This window comes from Rhopalosiphum padi, chromosome 4 (assembly GCF_020882245.1).
Source record: "Rhopalosiphum padi isolate XX-2018 chromosome 4, ASM2088224v1, whole genome shotgun sequence".
In the NCBI taxonomy this organism is placed as follows: Eukaryota; Metazoa; Arthropoda; class Insecta; order Hemiptera; family Aphididae; genus Rhopalosiphum; species Rhopalosiphum padi.
The window spans coordinates 26,035,362-26,052,480 of NC_083600.1; the positions used below are offsets into that span (position 1 = coordinate 26,035,362).

Sequence of the window (17,119 nt, forward strand, 5' to 3'; positions counted from 1 at the left end):
TAAATATTACAGTTAAAAATCTAATATAATTATCTTAGGACGGAAAAACCAAAGAAAAATTGACTGAGGCATTGAAGGGTTGTACTGAAGTGCTTAAAGAATTGTTTACCAAAAAACATGCGGTAATACCATAAGGCTTGTTACAAATGGGATTTTAAAGAATACCTGATTGATGTCTAATCTGGTTTTATAGGCATATGCATGGCCGTTCTACAAGCCAGTTGATGCTGCTTGGTTGGGCCTGCATGATTATCATGACATTATTAAGAAGCCTATGGACCTGGGAACTGTAAAGGTAATAAAACTTTGAAACATTCAGGTAAATATTTAATTAAATATCATATACAATTTTTCATGATTTCAGACCAAATTAGACAACAGAGAATATAAAAATTCAAAAGATTTTGCAGCTGATGTTAATTTAATATTTTCCAATTGTTATAAGTACAATCCTAAAGATCATGATGTGGTAGCAATGGCAAAAAAACTACAAGCTGTATTTGAAGCTAAGTAAGTTCATTATAAATACTTAATTATTAAAATTATATTGAATAAAATTTATTTTTTTAAAGAATGTCAAAAGTACCACCAGACCCACCTTTAATAGAAATGAAAATGGAACCTGAAGACGAAAGTAGTTCAGAAGGAAGTTCTGGTTCATTTAGTGATTCTGACGATTCTGAAGATCTAGAAAATTCAAGAAAAATTCAAGAATTCCAAGAAAAAGTAAGTTTAATAATTTGTGTAATTCTTAATATATCCTTTACATGACAGTATATGATAGATATTTTTGATTTCAATAATGATTGTTCATATTACATATAATTTCTTATCAAACAAAATTCTTGTTCAAATTCTTAGAACATTTTTATTGTACTTAAAATGTATTGTTTAAACAATTATTTTGTTTGTTTTTAATCAAATTTATAAAGAGTTTTCTGATTATCCTAGACTTAAACTTTTCATATTTTATTTTATTTTGCTGAAATTTATTTTTATATTTGTATTTAATTGTTGAACAATAGTTTGCACTTTTTATGGTAGAAATTTTTAAATATGTGTTGCTTCATTTAAAAATTAAGTATCTATTAATAAAAATAAAAAAATTATTTTTAGGTTATAATATTACTGAATAATCATTTTTTAATAACATAAAATATATAATATATACATTTGTTCTTAAAAGTTCTTTTTGTAGTAAATTTTATATGTAAAGATTATGAACCTTCCTGATTTTAGAATTTTTAAATGTAATCTTGCTCATATTAATTTTTTTTATTAGTGAAATTTAATATACTATTTACAATTGCTTATATCATTAGATGACATAAAAAAATGTGTAGACTTCTATGGTAAAATTATTCTAAAAATAAAAAAAAATACTAATTTGAGCCGCCCCCTCCAAAAAAAGATCAATTGAGTCCCAAGGAAAAAAAAAAACACCATTATTATTGAGTTTTCTGTATAGGTATTGACTATTATAACTTCCATTAAAATGTTTTCCTTATTTATTTATTTACAATAATATAGTAAATAAAATAATAAATGTACATAAGAGTGATTCTTTTATCGATCAAAAAACACTCATTATTTCAAAATTTATATTAACATTTCAACAATATTTTTTTCATAATTTTTTTTTAATGCAACACATTTTTAATCTCATATTCTAAAGTAGAATACTTTTTGGATTTTTTTGATGTACATAAATCAACAATTGTACTAGAAGTATAAGAGTTCTAAGTATTTAAGTTTAAATGATCAAAGTAATGTACCAACATATTGCGGAGTATCTCCTATACCATTCCTCCTCACTCACCCAAACCAAATACTTATTATTCATAAATTACAAGTCCAATTTAAATTTATTTGTATTGAAATACTCCGAAATTATCTTGCTTCAGAAGATGAGAATATAAATTATGTTATTATTGAAAAAAGTAAAATTCTTAAAAAATTTTTATTAAAAAAAAGATGTTTTATTTCAGCTATATATTATGTAATAAAAATATTGAAAATGTTAATAGTTTTTGAAATAATAAGAATTCTTTGATAAAAAAAAAATCAAATTGTACACTTCAAATTATAATGAAGGTATTATTCAAAAAATTTTAATTTTAAAAGTCTGGACTCAATTTACATTAATTATTATACATTTTGGGACTCAACTAGTGTATTTTATTTTTTAGGCAAAATTTTAATGCTAGTTTTCTTAATATTACTATATAGATATACTATTATATTTATAAAAAGTATTATGATGAAATATACTCATGTGCGTCATTTGATCACCATTTATACTAAGTTCAATTTTGCATGTTCTATGTTAGTTGATCTGTATGATGGTTATTTATAATGATAGATCTTGTAGATTCTGAATAATTACAAATTAATAATAAAAGTTTTTTTTTTTAAATTTTTGTTGTAATATTACTCTAAACAAAATTAGTTAGATTTTGAAATAAAATATTCTAAATTAATAATTTGGAGAGTTAATGAGAATATGCTATGTAACATTTTTTCAAATTTAATTTTGAATTTAACTAAAAAATGAATGTGATTCACTAAATAATAAAATAACAATCTAGTTATAGTAAATATAGACGTGATAAATAATAGTACATAGCATGTTAATTTTTCCCTACCTTTCATATTTATTGTGTTGAATTTAAAAATGAGAAGATAATTTAATATTCAATATTATTTCAGAAAGAAAATGTAATAGGTAATGCTTTTATGATGATATTAATTCATGTGCGTCATTTGATTTGCCAATAATATATTTGACTAAGCATGTTTTATGTTAATTAAATATATTTTTGGCATCACTAAATGATATGAGTTTTATAATCTGATTCTTCTGTCTAAGTTTTTACTATTTTATTAAATAAACTAAGAAATGATGATTTTCATGTGCGTCATTTGATTTGCCTATTGAGTAGTTCATTACATGTTTTATGTTAATCGAGCTTGTTCATAGATATTTTTTATGATATGAATGATAAATTCTGACGTATTGTTTCTAAGCACAGAATAATTACTTATTTATATATTATTAGAACTATTAATATTTCTAAGGTAAGAAAAGATGTATATTTATTATAGGAATTGTATTTGGAAGACATATTAATTGTTTGGTCAATCGCTATTAATTGTAATTATAATTAATCTTAATTTAATTGAGGCATATAAATATTTTATATATTTTACTTAAGAAAAGTATGATGAGTTCTTTTATTCATGTGCGTCATTTGATATACCATTTGTTATGTTTATTATGCATGTTTTATGTGTAATAAGCTAATTTTTGGTTATTTATAATGATAAAATATTAAGATACTGAAATTGAAAAAATGCTTATTTATAAGTGATGAAAATTATATTTGAAATTGTTAACAATTAATTTTGTGATTAAATATTATTTTAGTTAAATGCTCTACAAGATCAAATGAAAAGATTAGTTGAAGAAAGTGCAAGAAAGAAAAAACAAAAAAAGAATAGTATGAATAGTTCTAAAAAGAAGAAACATTCTACAAATGAAAAATTAACTTCATCTGCGTCTAAACCTCCATTAGCTGTTGCCCTCAATAGTACACCAATGAATATTATGGCCAACTCTACCATTACCAACGATATTAAAATGTTACCAATTGAGCCATCTATGAATGCTAAATCAGCAGCTCAGCAATTACGCCATCCTATGACAAATGCTTCAGCTGGTCAAACAACCAAAGGGGCTAAAGGTAAAGGTGCCGGTACCAGAGGTCCTGCTAAAGCCCCGGCACAACCCAAGCGCCCTAGAGTTAATTCTAGAGCAAATAATCCGAAGAAAAAGAATTCTGTAAGTGCCCCAGCTTTTGACTCTGAAGATGAAGACAATGCTAAACCTATGTCTTATGATGAAAAACGTCAGTTGAGCTTAGATATCAATAAGTTACCAGGTATTTATTCAATTAAATATACTTGTTTCATATTAATATCTTGTATAACAACTGATTCATAGGTGATAAACTTGGTCGAGTAGTACATATTATCCAGTCTCGTGAACCATCACTTAGGGACTCTAATCCAGATGAAATTGAGATTGATTTTGAAACCCTTAAACCATCAACATTACGGGAACTCGAGTCTTATGTGGCTTCATGTCTGAGAAAAAAACCACGTAAGATCACCAGTAAGTTTTGGTTTTTGGCCTGGTTCTTCTTTTATCTTTACTTGTTTGCCTTTTTTAATTTTTTTTTTAATGGGATGTATATATTTTTCACTTGCTAATCTGTGTACATAATGTGATATAAATGAATTTTATCTATACTATTTTAAAATTGGTAGCAAAATAAAGAATAACTTTGTATAATTTATTGTTGTTTTATCAATGTTCTACATTTATAGATAAAAAAGTTTCTGGAAAACCTAAAGAAGAACTTGGAGAGAAAAAACATGAGATAGACAAACGATTAGACGTTAGCGGGCAACTGTCAACTAAAAAAGGCAAGAAAGGTAATTTAATTTATCCACTTTTATTTAATATCTGCAAGTTATTTATGTGGATATATAAGTTAGTCTTGATGTACTATGATATACTAACTGACCTTAAATTAGTATTACAATTCTGTTAGAGATTTCATAAAAGAGTTGTCTGTAAAGATGATTTTTGTAACTCAAAGATTTACCTATATACATATAGTACATATATTTGTTATATGTACACATATTATATACTTAACAATTTTTTGCTGATTTTACAGATGCTAAAGCTACGGAAATAAGTGGTCCATCTCGATTATCTGCATCTAGTTCAAGTAGCTCTGACTCTGATTCAAGTTCTTCCAGTTATTCAACATCGTCTAGTGATTCAAGTGATTCTGAACATGGTAAGTGATTTTAATGTGATTAATCAATTTTTTTTAAATTTAAATATTAAAAAATGTACGACTTAAAAGATTCATCATAATTTTTCATTAAACGTTTGAATCATTGTAATAATCAAGGATTTGGTTATTAAAATAGTGTCGCTATAATCTTTTGCTTAAATTTACTTCAGTATTTGATAGCTTTATGTCGAGCACACTTTATGTTTGGTTTGTCCTTATTATAATTTGTATTATATTTATTATCTGGTTTTAGTATTTGTTTTTTATATTATAAATCATCATTTTGAATGATCATGTTATGTGTTATTTTATATATATCATGTAATAATATGCTCACAAATTTATTTTACTATTTATGTTTTTCTCTGGTAAACAAACCAGTACTCAAACTATAATTTAAAAGTAATTGGTAGTCTTATAAACAAAGTGTATTAGTGTATATATGTGGACAAGTCAATTTATCATTTCATTTTTAGGGAAAAAAAATAATTTAAGAAAACATGTTTGTTTAATGTTATAATTTGTTAATATTTTGTTTTCCCATTAATTAAAACTATTAAAACAGGGTATTTATTTAGTAAAGATTTACTTGTTAAGAATGATAACATAATGGATTTTTAAATTATTTATTCTTCATGGTACATTCTGGTATTATAAATGATTAAATGTTTTTACAATAGTCATTTAAATATCAATGATGTGTACTTAACAGGATTAAACACAATTTTTTGTCTTTGTATAACACACACAGAACATAGAAGTTTAGGTGTGGATTTAACCAAATGTACCGATAAATCTAGTGAAGCAATAATGAATCTGAAAACAGATTTGAATTTCTTATTGCTTCACTTGATTAATTGGTACATTTGGTAAAAAATATGCCTAATAATATTCCATACATATTAGATTATATTAATATTTAATATTAATTCTACATTGTATAATTTAATTGGAATTAACAATTTTAAGCTGCTATAAAAAAAAAATTCTAGTACATTGTTTCCTATTTAATAGTATGGTAGGTATAGCAGTTTTATTTAATCATAGTGATATATTTTAAAATAATAATGTTAAATCAATTAATAACATTGTAAGTTTTCATCTTAAGTATTTTGGAATTTGAGTGAAATATTAATTTTTTTTTCATTGATAATTTTTTTTTTTTACGAAAATTCTAAATGTTTTATTAAATGTCTTTATAGATTACAATTTTTATTTACAGATTCTTTTTTTTTTGATATTCAAATTTATTTTCTTATATACTAATAATAAAACTGTTAAGAATAGTAAAATTAATTTTCGTGTTTTTTAGTCATCGGTTATATATTCTATATTAATATTTTATTGCATGTTGCAAATGGCATAGAATAATGAATAGACATAAATCAATGATATTTTCCTATAATCCTATCAATTCAGCATTGTCACTTGTACAGTTCATTGCATGTCAAGAACTACTTTGTTACAAAGAACAACAGATTTTTGATTCTAAATAATGCTGTCATTTCATTTTTTGTTTTTTGAATTTTGAACATTTTAACTTTTTAAAGGTTGGTTTGAGTCACATTATATATTTGAAAATGTTGGTTTGGTTGGGTTTAAATAAAAATGTGTATATTTGGTTCTGCCTGATTAGAAAAAAATATTGGTTTGGGTTAAATTCAGCCTTAAAAATCAGTGTTTGTAATATCATTAGTTAATATTTTTAGAACATACTATAAAATATGTATATTTCAAGAATCAGTTATAATAAATATACAGTGAAAATTCTTTATAACGAAAAACTGGATATAACATAAACATTACATAATAATGGTTGGTTTGCTTTATAACCCATTTGTCAATTCATTCTCTATAACAGGGGTGGCCAACCAGTCGATCGCGAGATGAATTTGAGTTGATCGCGACTCCCTTTAGTATTTTCTTGTATTTTTGAATTTTTTCTCTAAATTTGTATATCTTTATATCAACGAATATAAAAATTATACTTGGAAAATGCAATAAATAACTATGAAAAACGAGATTATACACAGATATCGAATAAAAGAAGTGTTACACGCATGCGTACATATATAATATACATATTTTTTTTTCGTTGATCGCGATAACCTAAAAAATCTTGAAGGTCGATCGCAAGTCTATTAAAGTTGGTCAACCCCTGCTCTATAACATATAGTCACTCTCAATAACGATTTTGTTTTTTTTAAACCCTCTATTACGAAAATTATCTTAATGAAAGAAATCTCTTAGTCCCTTCAGATTCATTATAAAGAGTTTGCACTGTTTTATATGTTTTTATTATGAGTAGACTTTTAGTTAAAATACATTTAATTATTTAAATCAAGATTTATTTATACATACTTATTATCAATATATTAAGATAATAATTTCATACTATCATGATAGAAAATAGATATTATTTTTAATAGGATGTGATACGGTATAGGTATATTACATGTTAGTCGTTTCTTATGAATTAATTCAATATGTTATTAATCAAAATACTGGCCACTGTAATTTTATATATTTTATGATTTAAAAATATAAATCATTTTTATAAATTGCTTTAAAATTTTGATAATATTGTTTTAATAATAAATGTTACTTATATATTTTTCTGTATTTGTATAAATACAATTTTGATTGAACTTGATGTTTTTCTCAAATAAAACAGATAGGTATAAATACATATATTATGACTATCTTTCACATATTTCGATAAAGTAAACAGAAGTGTTTTAAATAAAATATTTATTTTATGCAATTCTTGTATTAATTTATAGTATAATTAAAGAATATAATAATTTTTTGACTGGTTAAAAATGTTGGGTATTTAAATAATAATAAATTAAGAAGAATAGTTAAAATAAATGGTCATATAGCTTTTAATATTTGTAACTATAATAAGTGTCATGTTCATAATTTATAATTGTTTCATTATGTTTAAATATTATTAGTTATTACTGTGTGTGATAGTTATAGTTTTTATCAGTGGTTAAAAACTTACTTAATTTATAGTATGTATATTGTTTTTTTGTTGTGAATTTTTATCATTATATTAATTTTGGAGATTTATATCTAATAAAATATTTTCTTCACTCATAGTTATGAGCTTTTGATACATTAAACATTAAAAAAAATATTTCTTTTAATTTCTTTTTTGTATTTCAAACTATTATTAATTAATTTTTTTATAGATATTTAATCTCCCTAGAGTGTTTTTATAATCAGCTCTTATATAACTTTTCTATTTTAATATTTTTGAAAATAGAATCAATAAATAGTTAAGTTTCATTTAAGTGATATATTTTTTTTGAAAACTTATTTTCTTATTTTCTGGGCTTTTAAATATATGTGTTGCGTATTATTCTCTATCTTCTATTGATTTTATATTAAGATTTGTTCTTAGAAAATATTTTTTTTACTTTGAGAAAATTACATATAAAACTAAAAATAAAATATCTATTTAAAAAAATAATTTAATTTTTAGACTATTGAAATGTAACAATTCATATATTGCAACCTTTAGTCCTGTATTTTACTTTTAAAATCCTGCTTTTTGTATAATCAACAATTTTTTATTTCAGCAAGAATTAAAAAGTGTTGTCTTTCATATTTTTATTTTAGTATTTTTTTGTCATTAGTTTAAATTATTGTTCAATGCTCGCATAAGTTGTCAAGTATTAATGGCCATTAATTTGTACTGAGTAGTGTATGTATGTGATATTTGGTGATTGTACTGAAAATGAACCTTAGTGATGTGTTTTTAAAACTTAAGTAGATTAAATTTTCAAAATCAACAATTTTTGTTTGTCTCTTGTAGGTGATGCAATAACCGATAAAGGGTTGAAAAAACCAGAAGGCTAGATTTTTGGAGATCTATTTTAAATTAAAATATTTCAGGGATTAGGCTAGAGTGCAGAACATGTGAGCATTTGTTTTTAAGTTTATAATGGTGAATTTTTTTTATCATATTTTAAGTAACATGTCAGTTTTTTTAGTAGTTCCCCTTATTGATTGCAAACAATGCACATTCTCAATGGTTTGAATTTACTTATGACGATTGTAATTTTTTTTATTGTTTGCACTCTTAGCCTTCGTCCCGAACTCATAAAGACAGTTATCTATCAACTTTTATATATTTTTTCAAGACAATTATTTTGTAAGTTGAATTTAATGAAAACCCGTCCATATGTTATTCTTTTGTACTTTTTTTTAAAATTATTTTTTTATTGTATTTATGATGCCATATTAGATTTATAATTTTAAGTAACACATTACTTAACTTTCTTACGCTTAACTACCTAAATGTGTTCAAAACTGACTAAATTTTTATCTTTTTTATTTTGTATAAAAAAATTGACATGAAAAATCATTGTGTACACTTGTAAAATATTAATTTTGTATACTTGGATAATATACAAAACAAACATAATAAAATGTATATATTTTTTAATTTATTTGTTAATTTATAATTTTTGCTCACATTTGCACTCTGGTTTATTATCTTATGATAAACAAATAATTGGGCAATAAATATATTTTAAGTTTTTAATAGGGTATTAATATTTATTTATTGTTTTAAAATTTGTCTGTTTTATCCAGTCGAATATTATTACAATCTTTATTACCTTACAATGGTTCATAGTATAAAAAAATATTTATATATGTGTGTATATAATATATACATATGTATATTATATGTTGTTACTTGTTTATTTTGATGTTTGTATGTCTTACAAAAGTTTTTATAAAAAAAATATTAGTAGATAATAATATTAGAAATTATTTTCTGCAGTTAAAAGTAGTTAAATAAAAAAAATTGTTTGCAAGTTCATATTAATGGAAAGTGTTTTGAACAATATAAATTATTTCTCAGTTGACCATAAAATGTCAAGCAGTCAGTTATTAGTTGTACAATATATTTTTATGAATATTAACAAATTAAAACTATATTTATTGATAACATTTTATACTTAACGCAGTTTGATGGTTATATATATAAAAAATATTACAATAAAAGCAATGTTATATTTATTAAATGAATGTGGCTACATTTTTTTTTTTTTAAATAAATGTTACCTATAAATATTTTTAATGATCAATGAATATTATTTACATTCAAGTATATAATATATATACTTTACTTATACTGCAGATATGTATGATTAAATGTTCAGCTACTAAAATATTATGTTACAGCAACTTGAATGGCCTTTATATATATATAAATTTAAGTTTCTTTAATTAATGAATTAAAAATATTTTTTAAATTCCAATCTTTTATGAAGTAAAATTTTCTTGCTTTATTAATTTGTTGTTGTTAATTTAATTTGATTATTTACTATCAAAAGTTTTTCAATTTAAATCTATATTTTTTCTTTCATTACTTAAATTATTTAAATTTTTATCATTTTAAGTTAATTATTTTTTAGACATAAAGGTCCTCCAAGTTATTAGAACCTAATTTGTTGTTAATCACATTTAAATTTCTATTAACACAATAATTACAATAGATCATAGTATTTATAAAAAAAAAAAAAAAAAAATACCAAGTATTTTAATTTTTTAAGGTGGCAACAAGCAAAAAAAGAAGAAACGTTTGTCCGACGACGTGTCGATAAACGTGAGTATTATTCTTTTCTCTTTTGTTTGTGCCATTTATTTTGTTTCTTCAACTGTCGATTTTTGGTCTGTTATAGAAATCAGCTGAAGGCCAAAAATCGACAAATACTATGAAACAAACAGGTCCAAACTCAACATCTGTCAATTCGATCAACAAACCAGTTGTTAACGCTAACGCTCAACAGAGTCAGTATTTCAATTATTATGGGAATAGTTAATTCTCTTTTTTTTAAATTATGTTTTCTTTTTGGACGTTGGTTGCACTATTAACTGAGTTTTCTTTTTCTTTTTCTTTTTGCATATACTTTTAGATATTTATGTTTAATATTTGCACGTGTCTATGTCACTTGGGTTTGACTTCAGTTGTTATTTATTTTGTATTAACCAAATTTCATCTTTAAACATATTTTGGCAATGTTTATATTTTTTTCAGTCTTAATATTGTCAGATAATATACTTTATTTTGCTCTTACCTTATATTTTAATCAAATTTAATCACTGAATAGTATACTTGTATGTGTACGTTCTGGTATCTAATTTAGATATCTTATTTTGCAAATTACATTTGTTAAAAATAATAATTTGCACAATCTATTTAATTACTTGATTATTTAATACATAGTTTATCTATTTAAATTATTTAAATATTTCGGTTTTTGGTTTACAATTATTTATGCATGTTTTAAACTTATTTAGCATACATTTAGTTATAATTTATATAAAAATTATTTATAAACAAAATATACACTGTCTCGGGAAACAAATAAAATGAACTAATGAATTACTTAATAGATTGAGTTATTTTGATTATAATTAATTAATTAACTTTATATTATTTTTGTTTTTATATTTTTGTATCTAAACATTTAATGGATAATTCATTTTATTTATATGTTATTGTGGACATATAATATATATGTTGTGTATTTATAATACTCTATGCTTTAAATCTCGCATGAACTATTTTCTATGTTGATGAATGTTGCTTATAATATTAAGTTTGTTATTTATACTAGTATTAAGCTTTAATACTAATTATTGCTTTTTATTTAATAGATTTTAAGATCATAAACTATAACTAATTTAAATTTTTAGATGTTCCACCTAAAAAACCTCCAGTAGTAACAAATCCAATGGCTATAAATACTTCCAAGACAAATTCAATGACTATTAACACTTCAAAAGCAAATCCTGCTATTCACTCTAAACCAACACCAGTTGTATCTACAGCTCCAAGTCTTCCTACAACAAATGGAAATATATCAAGTAATTCATTTTTTTAAATTTTTTTTCCTATTAATTAAAATTTTGATTCTTATTGGTTTTATAAGATGAATTTGATTATTTATGTTATTTTGTTATTTATTTAATTATTTAATATTAAGAACATCACTGATTATTTTTAGATGGGGATTCAAATACTTCATCAATAACTCAAGATATAACATCTAATGGAGTTCTATTACAACCAACTAAGGTCGAAGTTAAAACAGAGCCTGGGCTCCCAATTAGCAGTACCATCTCACAGCCTACTGTTTCCCTGGGGACGATACCTAATGAAAATACAGTACTCTCATCAATTGCATCAGTGTTTGATCCTCTTACACCTCCTAGCAGTCAACCTACCAATAATAATTCATTACGTGTCCCTGACAAACAGGCTGCACATACAGTTGTACCCACATCTAACATGCACAATTCTCTTGTTAATGATGGTAATATTAATTTGTTTAATTTTTAAGTTTATGATAAATCAATTTAAATTATTTGATACTTATGAAATATATGATTCAATATCTTATATTTCACCAGTTTTACGAATGGATAATTTTATCTATATTTGTTCAATTATATGAAAATTTAATAATAATATAATATTGTTTCACAAAGGATTATTTTTCTTAATTGTATATTTTTTAGGACTTTCAGTTCCGCATGTCGATATAGCACCAGTCATGAATTCTGTAGCAGCTGTTCATCATTCAGCTACACCACCATTGATGGTACAACCCCCAATAGAAAGTAAACCTCGTCCAACTCCAATTGCTCCAATTATTCAAAATACAAATCAGGTAATTTTCGAAAATATGCTTTTTAATAAAAATAATACCTATCACTTGTGCACTTAGATAAAATAAAACAAACTAAATTAGTTTGCTAAATAAATAATTAAATGTGTTTTAAAAATATAATTTATGTATATTTATATACTTATGACTAAATGATAAATTTTAATTTTAAACTAATACCATTAAAAAGTTTTTGTTTTTAAAAATTTAATATTGTTTAAGTATGAGTATTCATATTACTATACAGTGTAAAATTGTTGTTTTTTTTATTTATTTGGAATATGGCATGTATGTATTTAGGATATTTTGGTTTACTGTTGTAAAAAAAATATAATCATTTACTATATATTCATATTAATAATAGTTGGTTATCAATTTGTTTTATTTATTCAAATTTATCAATTTTATTACATAACTTATTTTTGTGCTACTTTAAATAACACAAAGGTGATGGTTAAATAATAAAGATGTAAATGATTGATTAATGACAGTAAATTAGCAGAAATATTCTAAATACATAACATATGAATAACACATAATTAACCTTAACACTATTTTGGGGTTCAGGTATTTCCACAGTTCAATTTAGATTCCTCCCCTCAGGTTCCAGCGTCATTTATGGGACCATTACGTCACCACCACCATCTACATTCTTTCCCTGTCCCATGGGATCCTAATATTGGGCCTTCTTATGACACAGCAGATGTAATTATCACATTTTTTGCTTACTGAACTATTTTTGCAAATCTAACCTATATAGTTAATTTGATGATAGAAATAATTTTGTTTTGTAGTAAAGTAGGCATACACACATTTTTCAAAATAGATTAAAACTGTATCGTGTATATTTGTATGCATTAGTTTTTGCTTTTTTTATGCTTTGAATTTATTTCAAGTTTGCTTATGAAAGTTTATATTACTAATAATTTTTGTAATTTTTGGTTTTTTTTGCATGTATGCACATTATTTTATTTTAAGGTCATTATTACTAATGAATAATATATTTACCTTGTAGGGCAATAACTGTGATTTATGTTATTTAGTTTGTTTTTTATTGCTTACTAAGCTTTTTTAATTTTAAGTATTTAATTAGTAAGTTTATAAATTTATATTTTGGAGATATTTATATCTTATCATTTTACTAAATGTCTTATACATTTTTTATTTCATTTAGCTAATTAAAGAGTAACATAAAATTAGTAATAAAAATAATGTTTAAATTTTAATATTTTAATTGTATTCTAAATTTGCTGCAAATTCATAAAAAAAAAATAAACAGAAAATTGTATTTTAAAATCTTAGTTGACTAATTCCTAATTTATTATGCTTCTAAAATGGTTATACGAGTAGAAAATTATATTTTTTAGCTATTTAAAATTGCTAGAACAATGATATTTTGATTAATGTAAAATGTATTGATTAATTGATATTTAGACAACCGTATTAGATATTTAACTAGCTTAAATACCCCTTCTTTTGTCTTTATTTATTTATTTGTATACAATTTAATAATATTATTATAATAGTTAACAATTTTTTTTAAATAGCTATCTGATCAAAGAGTTGTTAATGCTGCTACAAGTGTTTGGAGTTCATTAGCTCAACAAGCTGCTACTGAAGCTAATAATCAAGTACCTGGAGCTTCAATAAAACCATCTACTGCTGATTCTTTTCAGCAGTTTAAAAAGCAAGCAAAGGAAAATGCGAAAAAAGTACTAAAAAAATTAATTGAAAAATAAAATACTTTTTTAAATGTCTATAATACTATTATTTATTATTATTTTATAGCAACGTGCATTGATTGAACAACAAGAGATGAGACGTCATCAAAAAGAACAAGCAGAAAAAGAACGAATTCGTATTGAAAATGAAAAAAGGAGAGAAAAAGAAGAAGAAGAAGCTCTTGAAAAAGCTAGGTAAATTGTATTATTTATTAAGTATTTAAAAATTATTTTAATTTTTAATTATATTCTTTAGAAAAATTGTTGCCGAGCAACAATCATCTCGCTTGGATGAAGTGAAAGCTTCTAGCAATACAGATGATAGTTCAAGTCCCAGTCAAGACCGTGCTGCTGAGGGACGTGAAAGGCAGAGATTACGGGAACAAGAGAGGAGACGTCGAGAAGCTGTAAGTTTTTTTTACTGTTGTCATTTGGTTAGGATACTTCATTTTATAAAATTCTGTATATTTAAAATAATATATACATTATATGCGTGTGCCATTAGTCATTAATGGGCATCAAAGATTTTTTTTTAAATTGGTCAAAAAGGTTGGGGGACCACTGGACTAAATTATGATTTTTGATTAAGAGGATGTTATACTTGCATGTGTTGTCTCTGTCTTACTAATGTAGATCATAGCAAATTTTCATTCAGCCGAATACATTTCGTGATGTTAGCTTTGATATTAGAGTAAATTTATCTATTATCAAATTTAAAGGTAAGAATATTATCTAGGGCATCTCATAGGCTTTTATTGGTATTTTAATTTTTAAGTGAGTTATGAGCATTTTAAATTTTTAATATTTTACATAACCATAATTCACTTAAAAATTATGCCCTAGATAATATTCTTACCTTTAAATTTGATAATAGGTAAATTTACTCTAATATTAAAGCTAACATCACAAAATGTGTTCTGCTGAACTAAAACTTGTTATGATCTACATTAGTAAGACAGACAACACATGCAGGTATAATGTCCTCTTAACTTTTTGAATAGGGTTGTATTAAAGGATGACATGAAATTTAGGTTTTAAACCTAAATAATGGATAGTAATAATAAATAAAATTATATTAATGCTATTTATTTGTTATTGTATTGTATAATATGTTTATAAAGTTGAGTAAAATAAGATTTTTCTAATTTAGATGGTGAACCAGATTGACATGAATCGCCAGAGTGATCTGATGGCAGCATTCGAACAAACATTGGCACCTTAATTACTGCGATGACTAATGACTTATTATACTGAGAGAAATTATCTTTAGAACTTCTATTTGTCTGTTCATCCTATGTATTTAGAGTATGTATATGTGTGTAAATAAGAGTAAATGTGTGCCTTCCATGTAAATAATTCATTTTATGAATGAATTTCAAATTTGGAATAATGTTATAGTTTTTTTTTTTTTTTTTTTGTTAAGACAGAAATTTTATTATTTTACTTATATCAATATTTGTTTTCTAGACTTGACATATTGGTAGTTTTTTTCTCTATAATTAATCCAAAGTGTAGTAAAGACAAATTGGACTTGATTGACACATATTATTTATTTGTTTTGTGTAAACTATATTTAACAAACAACTTGTTCGAAGCGCTCAAATATCTTATTAGTGTTGAGAATCATATTTAAGATAAAAAGTATAGGGATTACATTTTTGCATATTTTATTATTATTATTTTTGTTTTGATACAAGTATTTTGAATGCAGTGTGCCTGTTGGCTGAAAATTTTGCTACCTAAATACCATATTTATATTTTTCGTTCATGTACATATAATTACATTTAAAGTACCTAATCAAATTGTACATAAATCAACAACAATTTTGTACAGAACCTTGTATAATACTAAAAATAGTTGTATGTCAAAGAAAATAATAAAAAGTAATAATAATAATAAAAATAAAATATTACAATTTGAAAAATATTTTATTATCAACTAATTTTTATTATTTCATTCATTTTTCTTTCTCCCTTAGCAACTTAGAATTCAGTATTATCTTAAATTTAGTTCACTAAATATAACTTTTGCATAATTTATAATAAAAAAAAAAAATTTATATTTGTATTATATATGTAAACATAATATATAAACTTATTAAAAATAATTTAGTTTTAATATATAATTATGCAAAGTTTTGTGTGTAAAGATTGTTAAACATAGTTAAAATAACAGAATAATCTATAACACAGGTTGTTTTTATCTTTTTTTTTTTTTTTATTATTGTAATCATTTATTTATTATTTTCAAGATATATCAAGTGGTCATAAGTGGACTTTTGTTAGTGTATACAAATTGCCCAATTTTTATTTTTATTTTTTAGTATATTAATAATAACTTGAAACTTAATTATAATTTGTTATGATATATGAAAATAATTATATAATACAGGTGTTTTACATTCTGCATAATTGTGTGGTTGATATTTTCCACATTTTTAGTGTCACTTTTTTAGCATTAAACATGCCATGGAACAGGTATATTTTTTTTATTATTTTATATATTACTTTGGAAATTATAATCTGGTGTTGTATATATTGGATACAGTATACAGTATAAGTCACACCTTATTTACATACAAACGAATATGTAAACAATTATTGAGTCATTGTATGTAATATATGTACTAAATTTGTAAAAAAAAAAAACAGATTTTTTGGATTACTCATATTTTAATGTAACAATTACATTTACGTATTTATTTATACAATGGTTAAAGAAATTGTTATATTTTATGAGATATGAATTAACATTTATGTATTATACCTAACCTAATTTAAAAAAAAAATAGGTGCCATAACCCAAATCATTTATAGGAAACAACATACAACA

At 23.6% G+C, this 17,119-nt stretch overlaps 1 protein-coding gene across 6 annotated transcripts in view; it reads left to right on the forward strand.

The window, feature by feature from the left end:
* The window catches only part of LOC132930159 (bromodomain-containing protein 3-like), a 29,607-nt gene extending 12,840 nt beyond the window's left edge, over positions 1 to 16,767 (forward strand). For 3 of the 6 annotated variants that reach the window (XM_060995866.1, XM_060995863.1, XM_060995865.1), the window contains exons 7-24: positions 39 to 122; positions 194 to 295; positions 365 to 510; positions 573 to 726; positions 3,428 to 3,941; positions 4,004 to 4,174; positions 4,390 to 4,497; positions 4,746 to 4,871; positions 10,445 to 10,497; positions 10,574 to 10,682; positions 11,592 to 11,762; positions 11,903 to 12,211; positions 12,417 to 12,568; positions 13,133 to 13,270; positions 14,113 to 14,277; positions 14,354 to 14,481; positions 14,543 to 14,693; positions 15,437 to 16,767. In XM_060995866.1, coding sequence (XP_060851849.1) covers positions 39 to 122; positions 194 to 295; positions 365 to 510; positions 573 to 726; positions 3,428 to 3,941; positions 4,004 to 4,174; positions 4,390 to 4,497; positions 4,746 to 4,871; positions 10,445 to 10,497; positions 10,574 to 10,682; positions 11,592 to 11,762; positions 11,903 to 12,211; positions 12,417 to 12,568; positions 13,133 to 13,270; positions 14,113 to 14,277; positions 14,354 to 14,481; positions 14,543 to 14,693; positions 15,437 to 15,508 — 2,853 coding nt within the window. In that variant the 3' untranslated portion in view covers positions 15,509 to 16,767. The remainder of the gene's footprint in view (positions 1 to 38; positions 123 to 193; positions 296 to 364; positions 511 to 572; positions 727 to 3,427; positions 3,942 to 4,003; positions 4,175 to 4,389; positions 4,498 to 4,745; positions 4,872 to 10,444; positions 10,498 to 10,573; positions 10,683 to 11,591; positions 11,763 to 11,902; positions 12,212 to 12,416; positions 12,569 to 13,132; positions 13,271 to 14,112; positions 14,278 to 14,353; positions 14,482 to 14,542; positions 14,694 to 15,436) is intronic. The other 3 variants (XM_060995864.1, XM_060995867.1, XM_060995868.1) reach the window with 3 other exon arrangements.
* Positions 16,768 to 17,119: the final 352 nt, after the last annotated feature.